Source organism: Lutra lutra, chromosome 3, assembly GCF_902655055.1.
Source record: "Lutra lutra chromosome 3, mLutLut1.2, whole genome shotgun sequence".
NCBI lineage: Eukaryota > Metazoa > Chordata > Mammalia > Carnivora > Mustelidae > Lutra > Lutra lutra.
The window spans coordinates 141,451,057-141,474,450 of NC_062280.1; the positions used below are offsets into that span (position 1 = coordinate 141,451,057).

At 35.3% G+C, this 23,394-nt stretch overlaps 1 protein-coding gene across 1 annotated transcript in view; it reads right to left on the reverse strand.

Moving 5' to 3' along the window:
- Positions 1-23,394, reverse strand: part of RB1 (RB transcriptional corepressor 1) — a 154,868-nt gene that overhangs the window by 15,691 nt on the left and 115,783 nt on the right. Inside the window, exons 18-20 of the mRNA XM_047723407.1 lie at positions 10,521-10,639; positions 6,172-6,317; positions 3,856-4,001 (exon numbers count right to left, since the gene is read on the reverse strand). Of these exons, the coding sequence (XP_047579363.1) occupies positions 3,856-4,001; positions 6,172-6,317; positions 10,521-10,639 (411 nt within the window). The remainder of the gene's footprint in view (positions 1-3,855; positions 4,002-6,171; positions 6,318-10,520; positions 10,640-23,394) is intronic.

Below are 23,394 nucleotides of genomic sequence, written 5' to 3' on the forward strand. Positions count from 1 at the left end.
GGGTCCTGGGATCATGACCTGAGCAGAGGCTTAACCCACTGAGCCACCCAGGCGCCCCAAATACCATTCTTATTGGGAACATTACTACTGACGTGATAGAAATAAAGAGAACATTATGAATAACTACATACCAACAAAATAGATATCTAAGATGGAACAGAAAATTTTTTTTTAATTTTTTATTTCTTTTCAGCGTAACAGTATTCATTGTTTTTGCACCACACCCAGTGCTCCATGCAACCCATGCCCTCTCTAATACCCACCACCTTGTTCCACTAACCTCACACCCCCTGCCCCTTCAAAACCCTCAGGTTGTTTTTCAGAGTCCATAGTCTCTCATTGTTCACCTCCCCTTCCAATTTCCCCCAACTCCCTTCTCCTTTCCATCTCCCCTTGTCCTCCATGCTATTTGTTATGCTCCACAAATAAGTGAAACCATATGATAATTGACTCTCTCTGCTTGACTTATTTCACTCAGCATAATCTCTTCCAGTCCTGTCCATGTTGCTACAAAAGTTGGGAACAGAAATTTTTAAGAAAAGACACAAACCACCAAAACTTACTAAAGAAGAAACAGAAAATATGAGCTTGAAATAATAATCCAAAACTATCTGCAAACAAAAGCCCAGGCCCAGATGGTTTCACTGGTGAATTCTACCAAACCTTTAAAAAAGAATCAATACCAATTTCTCACAAACTCTTCTGAAATTAGAAGAGGAGGGAACACTACCCAACTAATTCTGTGAGGATAGTAGTACTCTGATATCAAAACCAGATATCAGAGGAAAATTACCATTATCTTTTATGGTTAGAGATGTAAACATTTTTAACAAAAACAAGCTGAATCCAGCAGCACATCAAATGTAATATAGACTATGACCAAGTGGGATTCATTCCAGAAATGCAAGGTTGGTTTAACATCTGAAAATCAATTCATGTAATATACCACATATTAATACAATAAAAGGAGAAAACCCCAATGATCATTTCAAAAGATATAGAAAAAGCATTTGACAAAATTCGACACACTTTCATGATAAAAACAACTAGGAATAGATGGGAACTTCCTTTACTTGATAAAGGGCATATACAAAAACTCTGCAGCTAACAATACATTTAACGGTGAAAGACTGAATGCTTTCCCCTAGAGCAGAAACAAAACAAGGATGTCCCTTCTCACCACTTTCATTTGACATTGTTTTTGAGGTTCTACATTATAGCAGTTTGACAAATAAATGAAATAGCAGTCATCCAGATTGAAAAGGAAAAAGTAAAACTATCTCTATTTGAAGACAATATGATCTTATATATTGAAAATCCTAAGGAATCTACTAAAAACTATTAGAACTAATAAAGTACTTCAATAAAACTGCAGGTTAACATGATAAATATATGAAAATTAATTGTATTTCTATACACTTATAATGAATAATGCAAACAAGAAATTAAAGAAATAGTTCCATTTACAAGTGTTAAAAGGAATAAAAACACTGAGGTGTATAAATTTAATATAAAAAGACTATACTCTGAAAATGTTAAAACATAACTGAAAAAAATTAACATCTAAATAAGTGGAAAGACATCATATCACATGTTCATTGGCTAGAATACTTAATATTATTAAGATAAGAAAGCTCCTCAAATTAATCTATGATTCAGTATAATCCCTATCAAAATCCTTGTTGGCTTCTTTGCAGAAGTTGACAAACTGATCCTAAAATTCATATGGAAATGCAAGCTTCAGAATAGTACAACAAATTTTGAAAAAGAACAAAATTTTTTCCCTATTTCTTTCTTTTTTAAAAAAGATTTATTTATTTATTTATTTTAGGGAAAAAGAGCGCTCACAAGAGTGTGAGCGCGAGTTGGGGAGAGGCAGAGGGAGAAGGAGAGAATAACAAGCACACTCCCTACTGAAAAGGATCCTGGGATCTGGACCCTAAGGTCATGACCTGAGCTGAAATCAAGAGTTGGATGCTTAACTGACTAAGCCACCCAGATCCCCCACACTTCCCTATCTCAAAATTTACTACAAAGCTTTGTAATTGAGATAGTTTTGTACTGGCATAAGAGAAGACATACAGACCAATGGAACACAATTAAGAAACCAGAAATGAACTTTTATGCATATACAGTTAGTTTTGATTTCTCTCAACACAGAAGAAGAGACTTTAAGAAATGGTGCTGGAATAAGTAGTATTCACATATAAAAGAGTGACGTTAGACCCCTTTCTCATACCATACAGAAAAATTAACTCAAAATGAATCAAAATGTAAATGTTAGAGTTAAAAGTATAACACTTTTGGAGAAACACAAGAATAAATCTTCATGATCTCTGATTTGGCAATGGTTTCTTAGATAAGACAGCAAAAGCAGTAGTAATAAAAGAAAAAAATAGATAAACTGAACATGATCAAATGAAAAACTTTTGTGCCTCAAAGGACACCATCAAGAAAGTGAAAAGACAACTCAGAGAACTGGAGAAAACAATTGCAAATCATATGAAATAAGGGATTTTTATGTAGACTACATAAGAACACTTATAACTCAATAATAAATAGACAACTCAATTAAAAATTATGCAAATTATCTGAGTAGATATTTCTCTAAAGAAGATATATAAATGGCCATTAAGCACATGAAAATATTCTCAATCAATATCATTAGCCATCAGGGAAATGCAAATTAAAATCATAAAGAGATACTACTCTATATCCACTAGGATGATTATAATCAAAAAAGCAAATAAGAGGCTGGTGAGGATGTGGAGAAACTAGAACCTCATACACTTCTGGTAGGAATGCAGAATGGTGTGGATATACCGGAAAACAATCTGTCCAGTCCGTAAAGGTTAGACACAGAGTTATCACAAGATCTGGCAATTCTACTTCTAGGTATATATCCAAGAGAACTGGAAACATATATCCACACAAAACTTGTATATAAATGTTCACAGCAACATTATTCATAACAGCCAAAAAGTAGAAAACAAATATACACCAAATAATGAACAGATAAATATGATGTGGTATATCCATACAATGGAATATTATTTGGCAACACAAGGAATGAAGTACTAATACAAGGTATAACACAGATGAACAATGAAAACATTACAGTAAGAAGCCAGACACAAAATGCAACATATTATATGATTCCATTTATATAAATTGTCCCAAAAGAGGCAAATCTACAGACATAGAAAGATCAGTATTGCCTGGGTCTAGAAGAAGTAGAGGAACAGATGATGAGTATTGAATGGTATGGCATTTCTTTTTAGCATGATAAAACTGTTTTAAAAGTGATTTTGGTGATGGTTCCACAACTCTATGAATATACTAAAAACTACTGGATTGTACACTTTACATGGGTAATTTGTATGGTATGTTAATTATATCTCAATAATTTGCTACCAAAAACATTATTATTCTGCATAAAGAGAAAAAACAGGAAGATATGAAAGATCATTTTCTGTAAATTGTCATTCATTTATTTTTTTTATTCATTCATTCATTCAATAGGCACTGTTTTTAGACCAACTTGTTTTTAAGTCTTGTACTTCTTCCTTACTAACATGAAATCTAGTTTACTACAAGACAGAAAAACCCCTAATAAACAGGTTTTTTTCAATGATTTTTGTAAATAAGATCTTTTATGTCATTAAAAAAGTTACTGAAATACTCCCGAGCTCTAAAGCTCTAAGAACTATAGCAAAATTATAAAAGGAAGCCAAAGAGTGCATATAAAGTCTGCTAAATTGATCTAGCTTCTCATTTGAATCTAATCTTTTAAGAAATCAGTGCACGGTTAACAAATGAGTAGGAGAAGCGTAGTGAAGTGCATTATTTTCTTACCTGATCCAAATGCCTGTCTCTCATGAGTTCATACTCATTTTGCAACGTATGCTGAAAAAGGGTCCAGATGATGTGTTCTAGTTCTGGGTGGTCAGACAGAAGGCGTGCGCACAGGGTATTTAGTCGAAGATATGCTAGTCGGTACACTGCAGAGATAAGGGGACTTAGGTTTACTATTCAACAAGTGGATTTTTCAAAATACTAAATTGCTGTAACTATGATGCTATTAAACAGCATTTTTGCCCTGTATTTTTTCAAGTTTTTATTTTAAGTCCAGCTAGTTAATATACCGTGTAATATTAGTTTCAGGTGTAGAATTTAGTGATTTATCACTTTTATATAACACCCGGTGCTCCTCACAAGTGCCCTCCTGAATCCCCATCACCTATTTCATCCACCTCCTGCTCTGGTAACCATCAGTTTGGTCTCTATAGGTAAAAGTCTGTTTTTTGGTTTTCCCTTTTTTCTTCCCCTATTTTCATCTGTTTTGTTTCTTTAATTTCACATATGCGTGAGATCATATGATAATTGTCTGTCTCTGACTGACATATTTCACTTAGCATTATACATTCTAGCTCCATCCACATCATCGGAAATGGCAAGATTTCATTCATTTTTATGGCTGGGTAATATTCCATTGCATATTTATACCACATCTTCCTTACCTATTCATCAATCGACACATGGGCTGTTTCCATAGTTTGGCTATTATAGATAATGCTGCTATAAACACTGGGGTGAATTACTATTTTTGTATCCTTTGGGTAAATACCAATTGTACAATTGCTGGATTGTAGGTGGTTCTATTTTTAACTTTTTGAGGAACCTCCATACTGTTCTCCAGAGTGACTGCACAAGCTTGCATTTCCACCAATAATAAACAGCACTTTAACAGTAACCTCACCTCTACCACTATTTTCTTTATGAATAAATAAGCCCTAGTCTTAGTACAGAGCTAGGTAAATAGAAGGCAAAATAATACTTGAATACTAACATAAGATTTATTTACAAAGTCTATAAAAATATTACTGGGACATAGGCCTGGAAAAAAGAAATCCACTAAATTTAATTTTTTTCCATCTACTTTAAATATAATGACTCTTATTTTAAATTACCTTTCAAAGACCTGCATAAAGCAATCAGAATTTTTAAACTATCCTGGTGGTTCTTATTTTAGCATGCATCAGATTAGCTTTGGAAGGCTTGTTAAAACAAGGAATTTTTTTTTTTTCACTTCATCCTAGAGTTTCTGATTGAGGAGTTCTAAGGTGGAGCGTAAACAAAAATTTTCCTTTCTACAACTTTTCAGGTGAGGTGGATTCCACTGGTTGGGGAACACACTCTGGAAACACTGTTCTAACTTAAGGGTTATCTTACAACATGGCTATAAAACTCTGACTTGAGTATATTTCTGACTTGAATAAAATCAGAAACAGATTTATCACAGAGGAATCTGGCCTTTTATGTCCCTTTAGAGAGCTTCACTGGGTGTGCACCTGCACATACAGCTGACTCTAAGACAACATGGGTTTGAACTAAGAGGGTCCACTTATACATGGATTTTTTAGAATAAATAAATACAGGACAGTACTATAAATGTATTTTATGATTTTCTTAATAACACTTTCCTTTCTCTAGCTTATTATAGTATATAATACATATATCATATAAAATATGTGATAATTGTTTACACTGTTGGTAAGGCTTCTAGTCAACAGTAGACTATCAGTAAAGTTTCTGGGGAGTCAAAAGCTATATGTGGATTTCTGACTACATGGGGGGATTAGTACCCTTAATCCCCACATTGTTCAAAGGTCAGCTCTATATATGCACGTACAGACAGCCCTGCTCCACCTCACATACACATAATCAGAGAATGCTACTCAGCCTGATTACCAGGAAATGTGCCTACATTAGACTACAGCACACTGTACAATCTTAACTTCACATACACACCTGAACAGCAAAAGTAATGTCAGGGGTAAATATTTCCAAACATAAATTTGAAAGCCTGACAAAAGCAACAGCAGCAACAGTAACAACATCTAATACTTTCTGAATGCTTACGATGTGCTAGGCACTGTTGAAACATTTTATGTATTAATTCATTTAATTAACTAAAAAACCTTATAAGGTAGATTACTATTATTACAAAATAAATTATTATTATCATTTCCACTTTACAGATGAAGAAACTGAGGCATAAAGTTATTAAGTGACTTTACCAAGGACATACCTAGTAAGCAGAAGAGCCATGATTTGAACCCAGTCACAGCCAGGTTCCAGAGTCCTTCTTGAAAATAATTATCTACTAACCTTTTTTGTAAAAAAGTGAAAGGGAGGTAGATTTCAATGGCTTCTGAGTCTGGAAGGCTGAGGTTGCTTGTCCCTCTGTGTTTGCAGTAGAATTTACACGTATAGTTGATCCTTTTTTCTTTGGGGATCTTACAGGAGAAAGATACCTAAACATATTCAAAGAAAAAGCCTTCATTTGAAGTTCCCTAAGAGTCTCTCTCTCTCTGTCTCTGTCTCTCTCTCTCTCTCACACACACACACACGGCTGTACATATGCATCCAAACATATCTATTTAATCTGTTATTCTATACCAAATTCCTTCTCTCAACAAACTTTTTTTTTTAAATTTTTATCTAAATTCTAGTTATTTAACATACAGTGCAGTACTGGTTTCAGGAGCAGAATTCAGTGATTCATCGCATATATACAAGACAGTGCTCATTACAACGAGTGTCCTCTTTAATACCCATCACCCATCTAGCCCATCCCCCCCAACCTCCTTCCACCAACCCTGTTTGTTCTCTATCATTAAGAGTTTCTTATGGGTTTGTTTCCCCTCTCTTTTTTTTCCTCCCTTCCTCTATGTTCATCTGTTTTGTTTCTTAATTTCACATGAGTGAAATCATATGGTATTTGTCTTTCTCTGACTTATTTCACTTAACATAATATACTCCAGCTCCATCCATGTTATTACAGATGGCAAGTTGTCATGCTTTTTGATGGCTGAGTAATATTCCATTGCATGCATATGTGTGTATATATATGTGTGTGTGTGTATATATATACACATATACGCACATATATGTATGTGTGTATATATACACATATACACACATATACACATACATATATACATGTATATGTACACACATATATACACACATACATATATATGTATATATATACACACATATACATATATATACACATACATATGCATGCAATGGAATATTACTCAGCCATCAAAAAGAATGTGTGTGAATGTGTGTGTGTGTGTGTGTACACACACACACACATACAACATCTTCTTTATCCATTCATCAGTTGATGGACATTTGGACTCTTTCCATAGGTTGGCTGTTGTTGATAATGCTGCTATAAACATCAGGGAGCATGTGCCCCCCTTCAAATTTGTATTTTTGTGTTCATTGAGTAAATACCTAGTAGTGGAATTGCTGCATCATAGTGTAGTTCTATTTTTAACTTTCTGAGGAACCTCCACACTGTTTGCCAACTGTGGCTACACCAGTTTCAGCAAGCTATTTAAAACATAAGCTGGAGGGCGCCTGGGTGGCTCAGTGGGTTAAGCCGCTGCCTTCGGCTCAGGTCATGATCTCAGGGTCCTGGGATCGGGTCCCGCATCGGGCTCTCTGCTCAGCGGAGAGCCTGCTTCCTCCTCTCTCTCTCTCTCTCTCTCTCTCTGCCTGCCTCTCTGCCTACTTGTGATCTCTCTCTGTGAAATAAATAAATAAAATCTTTAAAAAAAAAAATAAAAAAAAATAAAACATAAGCTGGAAAAGATACAGTCTAATAGGAAAACTAAGCTTGCCATTATTATTTCTAACTATTTTAATGAATAGCTTTTTCCGAGAGTTACTGTTTTTTTGAAGAAAAAAATTCAATTTTAATAATTATAGTGAGATTGAGATTATCAAATAACTCCATGTTAAAGGAACAAGTTATTGATGCCAAAATAGTGTTGTCATGTTTCTGATTTTCCTCTTAAAAATGTTTCATTGAGGGGTGCCTGGGTGGCTCAGTGGGTTAAAGCCTCTGCCTTCAGCTCAGGTCATGATCCCAGGGTCCTGGGATTGAGCCCCTCATTGGGATCTCTGCTCAGCAGGAAGCCTGCTTCTCCCCTCTCTCTCTGCCTACTTGTGATCTTTGTCTGTCAAATAAATAAATAAAATCTTAAAAAAAATGTTTCATTGATAACTATGGTTCATATGTATGATAAAACAAATACCATGCAGTACAGAATACTGTATTCAGATATATTATCAAGGAAGATTTATACCTGTATACTAAACATGTCAGACATAAATCTACACAGATATTAATAAATATTCTCTCTCAATTTCTGACATTCTACCACCCTTGTGTTGCTTTTCACGGGATAATTCAGATCTATGTTCTAATTTTGTTTTAGTAGCTAAGAAATAATTCTAAGCAGGAAAGAGGATTTGTACTTTACTGTGGATGTTTCTACTATATGTAGTATGTTAACTAGTATACTAGGAAAAGGGAATCACCATTGTAACCTTTTAAGTACCAGGGTTTAGTCTACTTCCAATCTTGAACTTCCCTTCAATTCTCTAATTCACAACATTGTAGACAAACTAAACTTGGAGTTCTAGGTACAAATATTCAACTACCTATAGAAGATCACTAGTTGAATCTCAAACTTAAGAAGGCCAAAGGGGAAGTCTTGATTTCTTCCCTCTGTTTTTCCCATCTCAATAAACGACTCCACATTACATCCAGTTTCTAAAATCTAAAACCTAGGAGCTATTTTTAATTTCTCCCTTTTCCCAATTCTTCAAACTCAATGCAAAACCAAGTTTTATTAAATCGTCCTCTAAAATACATCCTGGATCATTCCATTTCTTTCTATCTTTACTGACATATCTTAGATCAAGTCACTTACATCTCTCACTTGGACTGTTAAAACGGTCTCCAAACTGGTCTTCCTACTTCTTCCCTCCTCCAAACCCACCTGCACTTTAAATAGCAGCCAAAAAATAGACCTTTAAAAATACAAAGTATAGCAAGCTGCACCATTACTTAAAACTTTAATGCTTTTCCATTCTCTGCTAAAATCCAAAACCTTTTCTATGGCTCATAGGACTCTACAAGGTCTGGCCTCAGTTTGCCTCTCCAACCTTATCTTGTACCTCCAACCTCCTCTTATTCACTTTACCCCAGCCACACTGGGACTTCTTTCTGTTCTTCAAACCAGCTAAGTTTGGTCTGTTCTAGGGCCACTGTACTTGCCATTTGCTCTGTCTGGAATGTACATGATGCAGATGTGTGCCTAGCCAACATCCAATTGTCCTTGAGGTCTCAGGTAAAATATCACTTTATCAGAAAAAGCTTCCCTAAGCATTCCTACACTCAGTTTCTCTCATGTTACTTTATTTCTATTACAGTACTTGGTATACTCTCTTTTTTTTCCTCTCTCTCTTTTTAAGTAATCTCTACACCCAACATGGGGCTTGAACTCCTAATCCCAAGATCAAGAGTTACATGCTTTACTGACTGAGCCAACCAGATGTCCAAATTTAGTGTATACTCTAAAAACACATCACGTATTAGTTTATTTCCCCCATAACCTAAGCGCTATGAGAGGAAGAACCTAGTTCATCTTATTCGCCTTTTATTCTCAGTATCTAGAAAACATCCTGGCACTTAGAAAAAAGATAAGTCTTGACCTGTTTATATTAGTGCATAACCTAGCAGACAAACCTATATATGAAGGCAGAGGCATCCTATGCTAGAAATACTCTGGGTACAAGTTAGCATGGAAAGGACATCTCTGGAAAATAGTCCCTGAACTAATCACAGAACATTATAATGTCAATTCCTAGACCGAACTAAACAGAAACAACAGTAGGCACATTTCTATGAAAGGCACAGTAGCTGGAATGTTTAAGTACATGAGTTTTGGGATCAGATTGCTTGGATTTGATTTCTGTTGACTTTGGCGCATTACCTTCTCTAATTCCTATTTTACAGATAACTGAGGCTGATAGCAGAATCTACTACCTTACAGGGCTGTTATGAAGATTAAATGGAAAAATAAAAGAATCTTGGGCACTTAGGCAACTGTCCAGCACACAGTAAACCCTCAAGAAATATTAGCTATTAGCTTTCTTCTTCCATCATCACCATCATCATCATGTACTTACCAACTAATTATTGATGTCGATGCTGATTGTTGATGTCCCACCCTAGTTCCTATGCCTATCCTATGCTTCACCCCAAATGCACTGATCTGTACTCCCTGAAAATGTTTCCTGCTTTCCTGGCCTTAGACTTTTCTGACTCTTGGAACACTTTGTGTCTCCTCCTTCCTCTCCAGTTTCCACACAGAAATCCTATTTTCCATCTTTCAGGCCTAATTAATTTGCCATCTCCACCATGAAAACTATCCTTATTACATTAACCCTAAATGATCTCAACAGCACTCTGTACCACTTTATATGATCTTTATTTGGGTCATGTGCCTTATATTCCTGCTTCTTCAGAGCAAAACCAATATCTTATTCAAAATTCTATTCCCTATAGTTTCTATAGAGTATCGTGCCTTATACCATGTTCAAAATGTAATTGCAGGTTGAATGAATAACATATCATACATTCTACTTACATATCAGCGGCAGTGTGATTACTTTGGAGTGGAAGGTTGAGAGTACAAGCAGGTTCAAGGTGATCAGCTGGTCCTTCTCGGTCTTTTGCTTGTTTAATCAAATCAAATAAAGGTGAATCCTATATCAAACCAGATGACATTAAAACCACGTTGGTAAGTATTATTTTCCCATGTACTTATCAAAATCATTTTGTCTGACATGGAAAGCACTACAAATTTAGTTATAATTGATAGCAGAAATTCAGAATTCAGATGAGATCCTTTTCTCCACTTAAAATACTAATTGCCAATTTTTGTTCTATATATGTAAAGGACTAGAAAAATCTATAACTTCAAATGTTAACATGAGAAAAGAAATTAAGAGGAAAAATGCACAGAAAAGACCCAAAGAAGGTACAAAGACAGAAATAATAAAGACATGAGCATAATTTAATGAAACTAAAAAGAAAGATAAAATATACAGTTTGATCACAAAGCTAATAATCAGTTCTCTGAATTAACTTTATTAAACAATCCTCCAGTCAGATTGAGAAAAACAAAAGAGATTGATAAACAGTATTTGGAGCAAAAAGTAGGACCATCATCAAAAAAATTAGAAAGATAATAGGGGATTATTATGAATAACTTTATGTCAATAAATTGGAAAACTTAGACCAAATGGAAAATTCCACAAAAAATATAAATGAATAAAAAATTAAAAAGTATTAATACTCCCCAAAACTATTAAAAAACCTAAATCGGTAATTAAAAATCTCCCTATAAGGATATCAAGCATATCAAGCACCTTTGGTTTTACCAGTGAAATCTACCAGTCATTCAAAGAACAGATGATTCCACTTTTACTCAAACTCTTCTGAGAATGGGAAAAGTAGAAACATTCTTGATCTCATTTTATGAGAACTAGTACAACAGTGATACTAAAAGTTGTCAAGGACATCAAAAAGGCAATTATAGCCCATTCTTACTCATGAACAGAGATGTAAAAATCCTAAACAAGAAATAATAGCAACTCAAATCAGCAGTGACAAAAAGAGAATATATTGTTACCAAAGTTGAGTTTATCCATTTTGCAAAACCATCTCAACATGGAAAGATCTATAATGGCATTCACCTCACTAATAAGTAAGTCAAAGGTGAAAAATCTTATCAAAATCAATGAAGGAATAAGTTCTCATTTTAAAACCTATTTGTAATTAGAAGGAGGGAAGGGCTTATTTCACTCAGCATAATCTTCTCCAGTCCAGTCCATGCTGATACAAAAGCTGGGTATTCATCCTTTCTGATGGAGACATAATACTCCATTGTATATATGGACCATATCTTCTTTATCCATTCATCCATTGAAGGGCATCTTGGTTCTTTCAACAGTTTGGTGACTGTGGCCATTGCTAGAGGAGATTATGCTGAGTGAAATAAGCCAAGCAGAAAGAGTCAATTATCATATGGTTTCACTCACTCACTTGTGGAGCATAAGGAATAACACGGAAGACATCGGGGGATGGAGGAGAAGTGAACTGGGGGAAATCGGAGGGGGAGACAAACCGTGAGAGACTGTGGACTCTGAGAAACAAACTGAGGGTTTTGGAGGGGAAAGGGTGCGGGTTGGGTGAGCCTGGTGGTGGGTATTAAGGAGGCACGTACTGCATGGAGCACTAGGTGTGGTGCATAAACAATGAATTTCGGAACACACACACACACACACACACACAAATAAAATATTTTTTAAAAAGGAAGAAAGGAGAAGGAAAAGGAAAGGAAAGGAGGAAGGGAGGGAGAAAACTTATTCAACCAGGAATGGTAGGGTACCTCCTAATTTGATAAATGGCATATACAAACGTACCAAAACCCACAGCAAACATCATATGTAATGGTCAAACATTATAATCATTGCCCTTAAAAAAATCAGAGACAACAAAAGGATGCCTATTATCATATGAGCTTTCTATTCAACACTGTTTGCGAGGTTCCAGCCAGCTCAACTATGAAAAGAAATAAAAGATTAAAGTATTAAATGAAAAAAATTACAATACCATTATTCACAATATGAAAAATAATTACACTTCTATATATCAAGCAAAGAGCTTGAAAGTCTAATTTTTAAAATACCATTTATAAAAAGATAAGACTAGCAGCAAAAGTCACTAAAACACTGATTCAAAATTTATGATTTTCTGGAGGTGACTGCTTATAAATTCATAAAAAGAGAGCCCATCCATGTTTTACTTTTTTAATCCTTGACCTAAGAACAACAAGAAAACAGAGAGATTGTCAAAATGCTGGGTTTATATCAAAAGGGAAAGTGGTACAACAGTAAGTAAATACACAAAGCAATGTAGAAAATAAGTAGGTTTTGTAAAAATATTAAGAATAGTTCATTCAGGGATGCCTGGGTGGCTCAATGGGTTGAGCACCTGCCTTTGGCTCAGGTCATAATCCCAGAGTCCTGGCACCGAGTTCTGCATCAGGCTCCTTGCTCATTGGGAAGCCAGCTTCTCCCTCTGCCTGCCACTCCCCCTGCTTGTGCAAACTCTCTCTTGCTCTCTGACAAATAAATGAAATCTTCATAAAAAAAAAAAAAGTTCATTCACTAAAGTGTTGAAAAGATCAGTAATTTGAAAGGAAGAGATTATAACTTTACAATTTATAGAAAATGAATTATTTATATCAAAATTTTAAAATTATTAGAAATAAACACAGTATCTTTACAACTTTTTTTTTTTAAGATTTTATTTATTAACAGAGAGAGAGAGAGAGATCACAAGTAGGCAGAGAGGCAGGCAGAAAGAGAGGGGGAATCAGGATCCCTGCTGAGCAGAGAGCTTGATGTGGGGCTCGATCCCAGGACCCTGAGATCATGACCTGAGCCGAAGGCAGAGGTCTTAACCCACTGAGCCACCCAGGCACCCCATCTTTACAACTTCTTGATAAGGGAGGACTTTGTGGGTTTGACCAAAACCCAGAGGTCAAAAAGAAAAAGATGTATTGGTCTGGCTAAAAACTTCTATTTGACTAAAACCACAATAAACTAGGTTAAGCTAAATCTTTAAAAATAAACAATACTAGGTTTTTTTTCTATAACCCCCATAATGTAATTTTTAAAAAGATTATTTATTTATTTATTTATTTTTGTGCATGTGAGTGTGCGTGCACGCAAGAGAGAGAGAGAGAGAGAAAATGAGCAGGGGTGGGGGGACAGAGGGAGAAACAGAGTCCACCCTGAACAGGGAGCCCAACGAGGGACTCGATCTCAGGACCCTGGGATCATGACCTGAGCAGAAAGCAGATACTTGACTGACTGAGACACCCAGGTGCCATACAATGTAATTTTTATTATCAAATAATTCTTTCCTAGTCTTTCCTTTCATTAAGGGCACTCTGAAGTGCAATCTAAGTAAGCATTTTCATCGGAGTAAAGTAATGCTAATAACACCAGCTAATGCATGGATGTCATAGTCAGTGTTTTATATTTTCTAGCCACTGACGAATTATATACAAAATATATTTTTTAATGAAAATAGTGCGGGTATAAATCCACATATATTCAGCAGAAGTGGCCTAAACCCATTTTTCTTTCAATGACATTTTAAGAGACCCTAAGATTCACAAAGAAAGAAAAAATGAAAAAAGCCAGAGAGGGAGACAAACCATAAGAGACTCTTAATCTCAGGAAACAAACTGAGGGTTGCTGGAAGGGAGGTGGGTAGGAGATGGGGTGGTTGGGTGGTAGACACTGGGGAGAGTATGTGTGTGGTGAGTGCTGGGTGTTGTGTATGACTGATGAATCACAAACCTGTACCCCTCAAACAAATAATACATTATACATTCATAAAAAAAACTTTTTACAAAAAGACAAAGAAATGTGAATAAACTTGAGCCTTTAGAGGATTCAGGTATACTACTAATCAGGCATTTTACTCTCTCTTCAGATTAGCACAATAGGATTATACTAAAGTGAATGCCTCCTCCAAGGATTAAGGTAGTATTTTTTTTTTATCAATAGTCTTTATGTTTCACTCAAGTATCACTTTTATTATTGCATCTCCCCCAACCCAAGCGGTCACACAGACATATAGAAATAGCTTTAGGATAATGAGTATGTCATGCTAATAGGAGGAAATATAGTGCAGTAGACAGCTGTGAGACTTTGGAGTCATATGACATGGGTTCACATCCTGGCCCTTATTGGTTGCATGACTTTGAACAAGTTACTTAAACACATTATGACACTTTCCTCAACTGTAAAGTGGTGATAGTAATGACAATACTTAAATTGCAGTATTGTGAGAATTAAGTGAATTAATAATAAATGTAAAGCATTTACAACAGAGCCGGGCACAAGTGTTATGCAAACATTTGAAATTATTATGGTTAAGTTCTTACTTATGCATCTAAATAAATGCCTTTATACAAAGGACAATGTATCTGCTCAAATGTATGAATGTCCACCTCACACATTCATACATTCCACCTTCCACCCAATATTTGTTGTCTACTCTATAAGACACTCTATGATAGGAGCTAAAAATTACAAACAATTCCCCAACTGCCAGAGATCAGTGGACTTGAAGAATCATTTCAGAGGCATCTGTCCTCTTCCACCTAACTCAATGTTCAATTGATGTCTATGTGTAAAATAAACTTTAACAATCCTCTACCACCAAAAAACTGCTGCTCTTTTCTAGTTTTTCCCATATCATTATCATTCTTTATATACAGTTGTCCAAAGCAAAAAAAGAGTCATCCTTAATTACTCTTTCCCTCAAACTCCACCAATCCTGGGAAGTCATGTTGACTCTAACTTCAAAATACATCCCAAGTCTAACTTCTCATTATCTCTAACATTACTGTAGTCTAAGCCATTATTATCTCTTGTCTGTACTACCACAAAGGCATCCTCCAACTGCTTTTCATACTTCCACTCTTGCTGCCTTCCAGTCTTTTCAATAAAGCTGATGAACTACCCCTCACACCCTCCACCCTACTCAAAACCCTCCAATGACTTTCCATCTATACTAGAATAAATCCAAACTCTTTATCCTGGCTTTCTAAGCCACGGTGCCTTGAGAGCTGGCCCCCTCTCAGGCCTCACTTTCTACTACTTTCTTCCTTACTTACTTCTTCCAAACAGATCATCTTTTTGTTCTGTTTGTCTGCATGATTCTCCCTCTCCCAGTTTTTGTATTTACTGTTTCCTCTGTCTGCAATCCTCTTTACCAGAGCTTTCCATGACTCGACCCATTCCATTATTCACGCTGTATCCTCAGCACCTCCTCAGCAAAGCCTTCTCTGAACATCCTGTCCAAGACAATCATAATTCCCACTTTGCTGCTACTCTCAACTTTACTCTATTTTCTTCACAGTACTGATCATTATTTGAAATCAATTATGTATTCATTTGTTTACTTGTTTAACTGTCTCCTACAGTTATCCTATTCACAACAGTATCCCAAATGTCTAAAATTGCCTGGCACACTATAGGGACTCAATAAACATTTGTTGATAAATGAAAAGTGAGCAGGTAAAAGTGTTCAAAGTTCTTTGAGGTTAATTCTGTCCTAATATATAACCTGGATCCTTTAAAAATAAAATATTTACTTACTCCTTTCCCCCTTCTTTTTCCTTTAAGCATTGGTCAAACACATATGTATGTTTACTTTACTCAAAGAAAATAAAAACATGAAAAATTATTTCAGAATGCCTATTATTTAGAAGACTTTTTTTTTCAAAATGAAGTGCAGTGGAGTATAATGGAACATTTAGGCAATCTGCAGTAAAACTAAAAATTAGTTTTGTCTGTAAAAACTGTATCCACCAAGCATCAAACATTTATTGAATACTTCCTATGCACCAGGAACAGATATGGCTCCTCCCTACATGGGGAGTCCCTGGGAAGTGGCAGTCAATAAACAAACAAGGAGGGGCACCTGGGTGGCTCAGTGGGTTAAAGCCTCTGCCTTCGGCTCAGGTCATGATCTCAGGGTCCTGGGATCGAGTCCCGCATCGGGCTCTCTGCTCAGCAGGGAGCCTGCTTCCTTTCCTCTCTCTCTGCCTGCCTCTCTGCCTACTTGTGATCTCTGTCTGTCAAATAAATAAACAAAATCTTAAACAAACAAACAAGGAAATAAGTAGCTAATGACAGATTCAGAAAAATTCTATGAAACAACAGAATTTCTTATGAAGAATATACAAATGGATACCCTGGAGGGTGATTTAAGGAAGACATATCTGAGAAGGTAACACGGATGCTTAGACTTGAAGGAAGATAAAGAGGCTGTGCTTTGAGAGGAGCAACAGGCAGAAGTCTCCCAAGATGAAGGAAAATGTGCCGAGAAACTGGTATTATTTTAGGAAATCAAAAGAGGGTACTGGTACTAAAGTAAAGTGGTGGTGCAGTAATGGAGAAGCTGCTAGAGACAAAGGAAAACAGCAGCCTGATGATCCAAAATTATAAAGACCATGCTAAAAAATTTGAATAAACTAAGAGAAATGGGACATCTATTACAATAGAAACTGTATTTTAGGATAGAAATTTTCTTGTCACAAATCACTAATATAGATATAGCTAATTCAACTGTGTCTTGCTTCCTATTATATACATTCATATACATTCCTAGCATAGAACTGGAGTTCTAAAAGTAGTTGCTGAATAATTAAATGATTTATTGTTTGCTTTCAGGAATGTATTCCAGGTGCTAGAGGTCACCATAACCCATACTGCCTTAGCTTTGTTTCAAGTGGCAGAATTTCCTATCAATTTCCAACTTCCTAGCTCCAACATGCATGAAGAATGTGCCAGGCAGGTTTAGTACCAAGTTCAATGAGAGCAAACAACTTTGAAGTCATATGCATATAACTCAGGAATTAATGCAATTGATCTGAAATTTAAAAAAGAAAAGCCTACTATTCATTAACTTACTTAAGTCCTTAGCTTCACTATAAGCTGAGCCAAAAATATGAAATTACCAGCATACTCTGGGTTATTTTTATTTCAGCAGTAGTATGTTATCAGCCAAAATGTCTTTCAGCCTATCTTCTCTTCAAGAAAAAAATGTGTATAAGCAGTATAAAACAGGGCCAGGATTAGGGTAAAGCAAGAGAGGTATCTAGGATGCAAAATTTAAGGAGCCATTCACTTGTACTTGCATTGACCCTACTATGAAATTTGCCCCTTGGGGCACTGAACACTAAACTGATAATGGAGTTAGTTAATTTAAGATACATTTGGCAAAACAGAATGAAATATCACTTTTGTGGTTTGCTTAGACACGAATTAAAGCACTTTCAATTTACAGAAAAAGTCAATTCAAATGTATTATCTCATGTAATCCCCAAAATAAATCTGTGAATTAAGTGTTATCATTATTCATTTCATGGATCACAAAGCTTAGCTATTTTAGAAAACTATGGCTGCATACTATATACTATGTTATGCACTAAAATTATTTTCAGAGTATAGGGTAATAACATTTGAGTTTATAAATATAAAAACCAAAACTTTTAAAGCTATTTTTTAATAATAAAGAAGGAATAGAGTAGCTTCCTAGAACAAGTATCAGAATATGACTTACTAAAAATATTCTGTTAATTAAACTATGGTTTTCCATCTTTATCCAAAGGATTTACTGAAAAAGAAATCTATATTAACATCCACTATTAACAAGAACAGCTACCATTTAGTAAATGCTTACTGCATGTACACAATTTAATTTTCATAAAACCCTATGGGTATACTATCCCCACTTGAGAGACAGAGAAAATGAGGTTAACAAAAGGATTTGAACGTGGGCAGCCAGGCTCCAGAGTCTGAGCTCTTACCCACTGACTAAACTATAATTTTCATTAATTTCTTAGTATAAAAGACAGGAGCAATTAAACAAGTGCATGAATTAATTTTACCGAGGCTAATCCTGGTACTACACTATTTAATAAAGTGAAATGTTCCTGATAATCATTCTTCTAGCAGAAAGCAACACAAAGTTTTATGTAATTATTTAATCAGAGATGACTATCTACAACTTCTACAGTATTTGCTTAACATAATTATATAATTTACCAAACAGTGAGAGTTTACGTAAAATATTAGTTTCCTTTCCAAGTTAACTGTTTGGTATAATAAATACCAAAACAATACAATGATGAACTATGAATCAAATTGTGGCAATGCTGGACAATTTATATTATAACCAGTTTGAACGATGTTTAGTTAGAAGCACTGTTTTTGAAAAACATGCTTGTTAAATATTAGAAATTATGCAAAAGAGGTCCAAAATTCTAATTGATTTTCATTGAAAGTGATCATTTAGAGCAGTTTTTAAGTCTCTCAAAACAGCAACCCCTTTGTTAAATCATAGACTAAAAGCAGATATTTTTAAGAACTTGAAAACTTTAAAGTAGTAATGTTATTATGTCAATTATGTACAACTTTACACACACCAATATTTCAAACAACTATGTACCCTAAAATGTATTTTTTTTTAAAGATTTTATTTGTTTATTTGACAGAGCGAGATCACACATAGACAGAGAGGCAGGCAGAGAGAGAGAGAGGGAAGCAGGCTCCCTGCTGAGCAGAGAGCCCGATGCGGGCCTCGATCCCAGGACCCTGAGATCATGACCTGAGCTGAAGGCAGCGGCTTAACCCACTGAGCCACCCAGGCGCCCCTAAAATGTATTTTTAAAAGTATTTTCTAAATCAGTATCTTCATCAACTTTTTCAAAAACAATGAGAAGTATATCAATTTGGGTAGATCCTATTTTTTTAATTTCAAATTAAGTTATTTTGTGATCTTGGGGATTATTTGAAGCCTTTCAAAAAAATGTAACACACAAAATATGTTATATTTTGCATTTGTTGTATTAATTTTAAAATACTGTTTAAAGAAAGGAATTCCTAACTCAAAATTAGCCAAGAATTCTAAAACCGGGTCAGGATTTACTTGAAGATGTTTGACATATTTGCTCTGGGTAGGCAGCTCCAAATGGAAATGCAAAATTTATGCAATTAAACTAAGAGAGCCATTTTTCTAAATGAAATATTACAGGAGTCAAAAGTCCACTACCATCAAGTACTAGCTTCAATGGCCACAGCAAGTATATCCAATGAGAGGGTCCTCTGTTCTAAGACTTGTGATAAAATTGTGTTGAAGAGTCATTATTTGTATAATTTACCTTAAATACTGTGGGAAAGTTACTGTTCCTAACCCAAAGCAATCTTATTTAACTGAAAGCATTAAGAAAATCTATAATGAATATTTGCAAAATGAATAAAAATTCATACAGTAGGCAGAATTAATATTCTTAAGGGAAATAACAGTATGAGAAATGGACATTAAAAGAGGAATCGGGGAGGGGCGCCTGGGTGGCTCAGTGGGTTAAGCCTCTGCCTTCAGCTCAGGTCATGATCCTGGGGTCCTGGGATCAAGCCCCGCATCTGGCTCTCTGCTCAGCAGGGAGCCTGCTTCCTCCTCTCTCTCTGCCTGCCTTTCTGCCTACTTGTGATCTTTGTCTGTCAAATAAATAAATAAAATCTTAAAAAAAAAAAAAAAAAAAGAGGAACCAGGGGGCACCTGGGTGGCTCAGTGGGTTAAGCCTTTAAGCCTCTGTCTTCGGCTCAGGTCATGATCTCAGGTCCTGGGATCAAGTCCCACATCGGGCTCTCTGCTCAGTGGGGAGCCTGCTTCCCCCCACTCTCTGCCTGCCTCTCTGCCTACTTCTGCTCTCCATCTGTCAAACAAATGAATAAAATCTTTTAAAAAAATAAAAATAAAAAATAAAAGAGGAATCGGGTATGAAAGCTTATGAGAGGAAACTAGCATGTCTGAATATAATGAAATCAAGGATGTTTTGTCAAACTTGGAAGAAGTAGATGGTTATGACTGAACAGAAAAGCACAAGATGGAGGGATGAGAATTCAAAGGTGAGGAACAAACATGTTTGCCATGCTGAAGTGAGGAATCATCAAATTATCTATTAATACTGCTGATGACAAGGATTTGTAAAAAAGTAAAAGAACAAAAATACATATCCTATGATTAAATAATCGTAAGAAAAGTCATTTTTCTCCAAATGATTCCTGCTTTTACTAGGGCCTCTCTACCAGAGAATCAAAATCACCACATTTTTACCTTTGGGAATCTACTTAGTACCTTTTACCTACATATATTATTCCATGATGGGAAATATTGCAGCAGGTTTAACCTATTCATAGCACCAAAGTTTTGTGTCAAAAATTATTTAATGACTAGACATTGAATTGTTTTTGAGAAAATAAAACAAACTTAGAAATTTAAGCCAACACTATAGAGGAATTTCACTAGTTTTGGGCTTTGCTGCTTCCCCTCTAGGTGGACATACTCTTGAGTTCTCAGAATTTCATAATCCTTAAAGTTTCCAATCTGAAACTGAACTAGATCTGAGTCATTATATAGGCTTGGGACTATGCTCCCTGCAATCAGTTTTTGTTGATATACACATTTATTATTTCTACACCTACCCTGGCTTTGGAAACCCCTTGGCCATGCTTATCCTGAAGCCTTAAAATAAGGGTTGGCCAAATATGGGCTCAATAATAACTTGACAGGTAAATGTAAAGTAAGGTTCTATAGGCACAGCTTAGTTTCAGCACATGAGTATAACCATGCCAACTTAATTTTTGTACTTAATTTCAAAGAAAAAAGTCTACAAAGTAACTATGAGATAGTAAAACTGTTAAACTTTAACTAAAATCTGTGCATTCAAACACACTGTTAAATTGTGTATGTCTTTAAGTGTAATAAGAGTGCAGAATCTCTAATCAGTAATTTCAAGTCTGGACCATCAGTGGCCTAGATCATCCCTAGAACGACTCAATTATATTTTATAAGGTAAATGCTTACTTGCTTATATAGCTTCTAATTTAGCTGGAAGGCAGTATATGTCAGAGTCCCCACAGAAGCTTTATTTAACACACAGGCTAATTTCTCCACAACCCCTAAAATTCTGATAATATCAGGAAGGGGGAATATCTCCATTTTGGAAAAGCTCCTCCGCAGATTCTAATGCACCTGATCCCCTGATCCCACCTGATCCCCTGCCATGTCTCCCTTATATTTATCTCTCCTCTGCAACCCCTTTAAGAAATAATTTTAGTTTTCTAATTCTGATAAAAATTTCTAAAAACTGACTCACTCATTCTTAAATAGCAATACTATTTTAACAACTCCATTTCTTGCCTTCTTAGGTTTCAAAGGGCATCCTTTCAACCAGTCCCTAAATTCTATTTTTTTGAATACTTATGACCCAGACTAATTTGAGATCAGTCAGATATAAAAGTATAGTTTCTATTGTGAAACTCAGAAATTCCCTAAATCATAACATAGTCAGTCACTGACAGAAGACTTTTGGTTCTCATTTTCCCAACATTTGGGCTAAAGTGATGATAAGGTAAGAAGACAGAATATTAGAAACATTTCATTAACTTTATGAGAAGTAATCTTTAATGCCGGACCCACAGTGAAAATTTATTGTCTAGTAAGGGTAACACACTGTAAAGTAGACTAAGAACTGTGATCTTTCTTCCATTGTGTCTTTTCTTGATAACTATAATTAATGATTCCAAGTCATTACCACATACTTCATAATAATATTTTACTTTCTTCACTACCAAAATTCTGTCTTCTTTATTCTCTCAATTTAAAAGTACTTACTGAGCATCTACTATATGCCAAATGCAAAAATATTTTACAAACATTATTTCATGTAATCCTCATAGTAAATCTATCAAATACATACTATTTGTTATCCCCATTTTATAGGTAAAGAACCTGAAACAAGAAGTTAAGAAATCTGCCCCATGTCATATGGCTAATGAATGGTGGAGCCGGGATTTAAACCCAAGTCTGTTTCAAGAGCATGTGCTGTTTGCTCCTACACTATGATATAAACCATGTTCTTTGCCCATTTTCTCTTTATTCTTTGTGCCTGCTATACTTTTAGCTGTGTTCCCATGGTGTTGTCTTCCCCTACGATTACTCTACTCCCCATAATTCCATCTACCATTTATTTATTCATTCCACAAATACTCATGTTCTATGACAGGCACTATAGCCACTGAGAAGAATAAAACATTAATGACAGTACCTACCCACATAGGATTTTTGTGAGAATTAAATAAATGACACAAAGGATTTGATACAGTACATGGCACATAATAAGCATTCACTAATTCTGCCCTTAAAGAGTTTACAGATTTACCGAATGCCAGGCATAGCACCGAGTACTTTATTTCTTCCTACAACAAACTGTAAGAGGAAGGTACTATTTTTTATGTCATTTTACAACTGATGAAAGGTAGGCTAGGATTAAGTTACCCAAAGACACAGTTAGTAAGTGGTGGATCCAGGACTTGGTCACAAGTTTTCTCACTCCAATGCCCGGGTTTTTAATCCTTATGCTACAGTCTCTAGTCTAATGAAGGAAACACATAAGTAAATAAAAAATAGCAATCCAGAACAGTAAATTCCATAATCAAAGGACACACAGGGTATATACATTGGAAATCAAGAGAAGAATATCAAATCTAGATTAGGTACATTAAAGGAAAGCATCCTAGAAGAAGGTTAAGCCTGATTTGAGTTTTAAAAATAAAAGTCATTTCAAATGGAAAGCAGAATAGATGGCTCAGAAACTATGAAGATATGGCCTTAAAGAAACTTCATGTAGCTCCCATAAAATGAGGAAAATAATACTCCCTCATAGGGTTGGTTGTTATAACAATTAAATGAGATGGTAAGTATAAAGTACTCAGAATGGCACCAGGGCATAAGTCCTTAAGACTGAGATGATTCATTACATAAAGCTGAAACACAGATTTTATAACAAGGAAAGATTAGGGAAT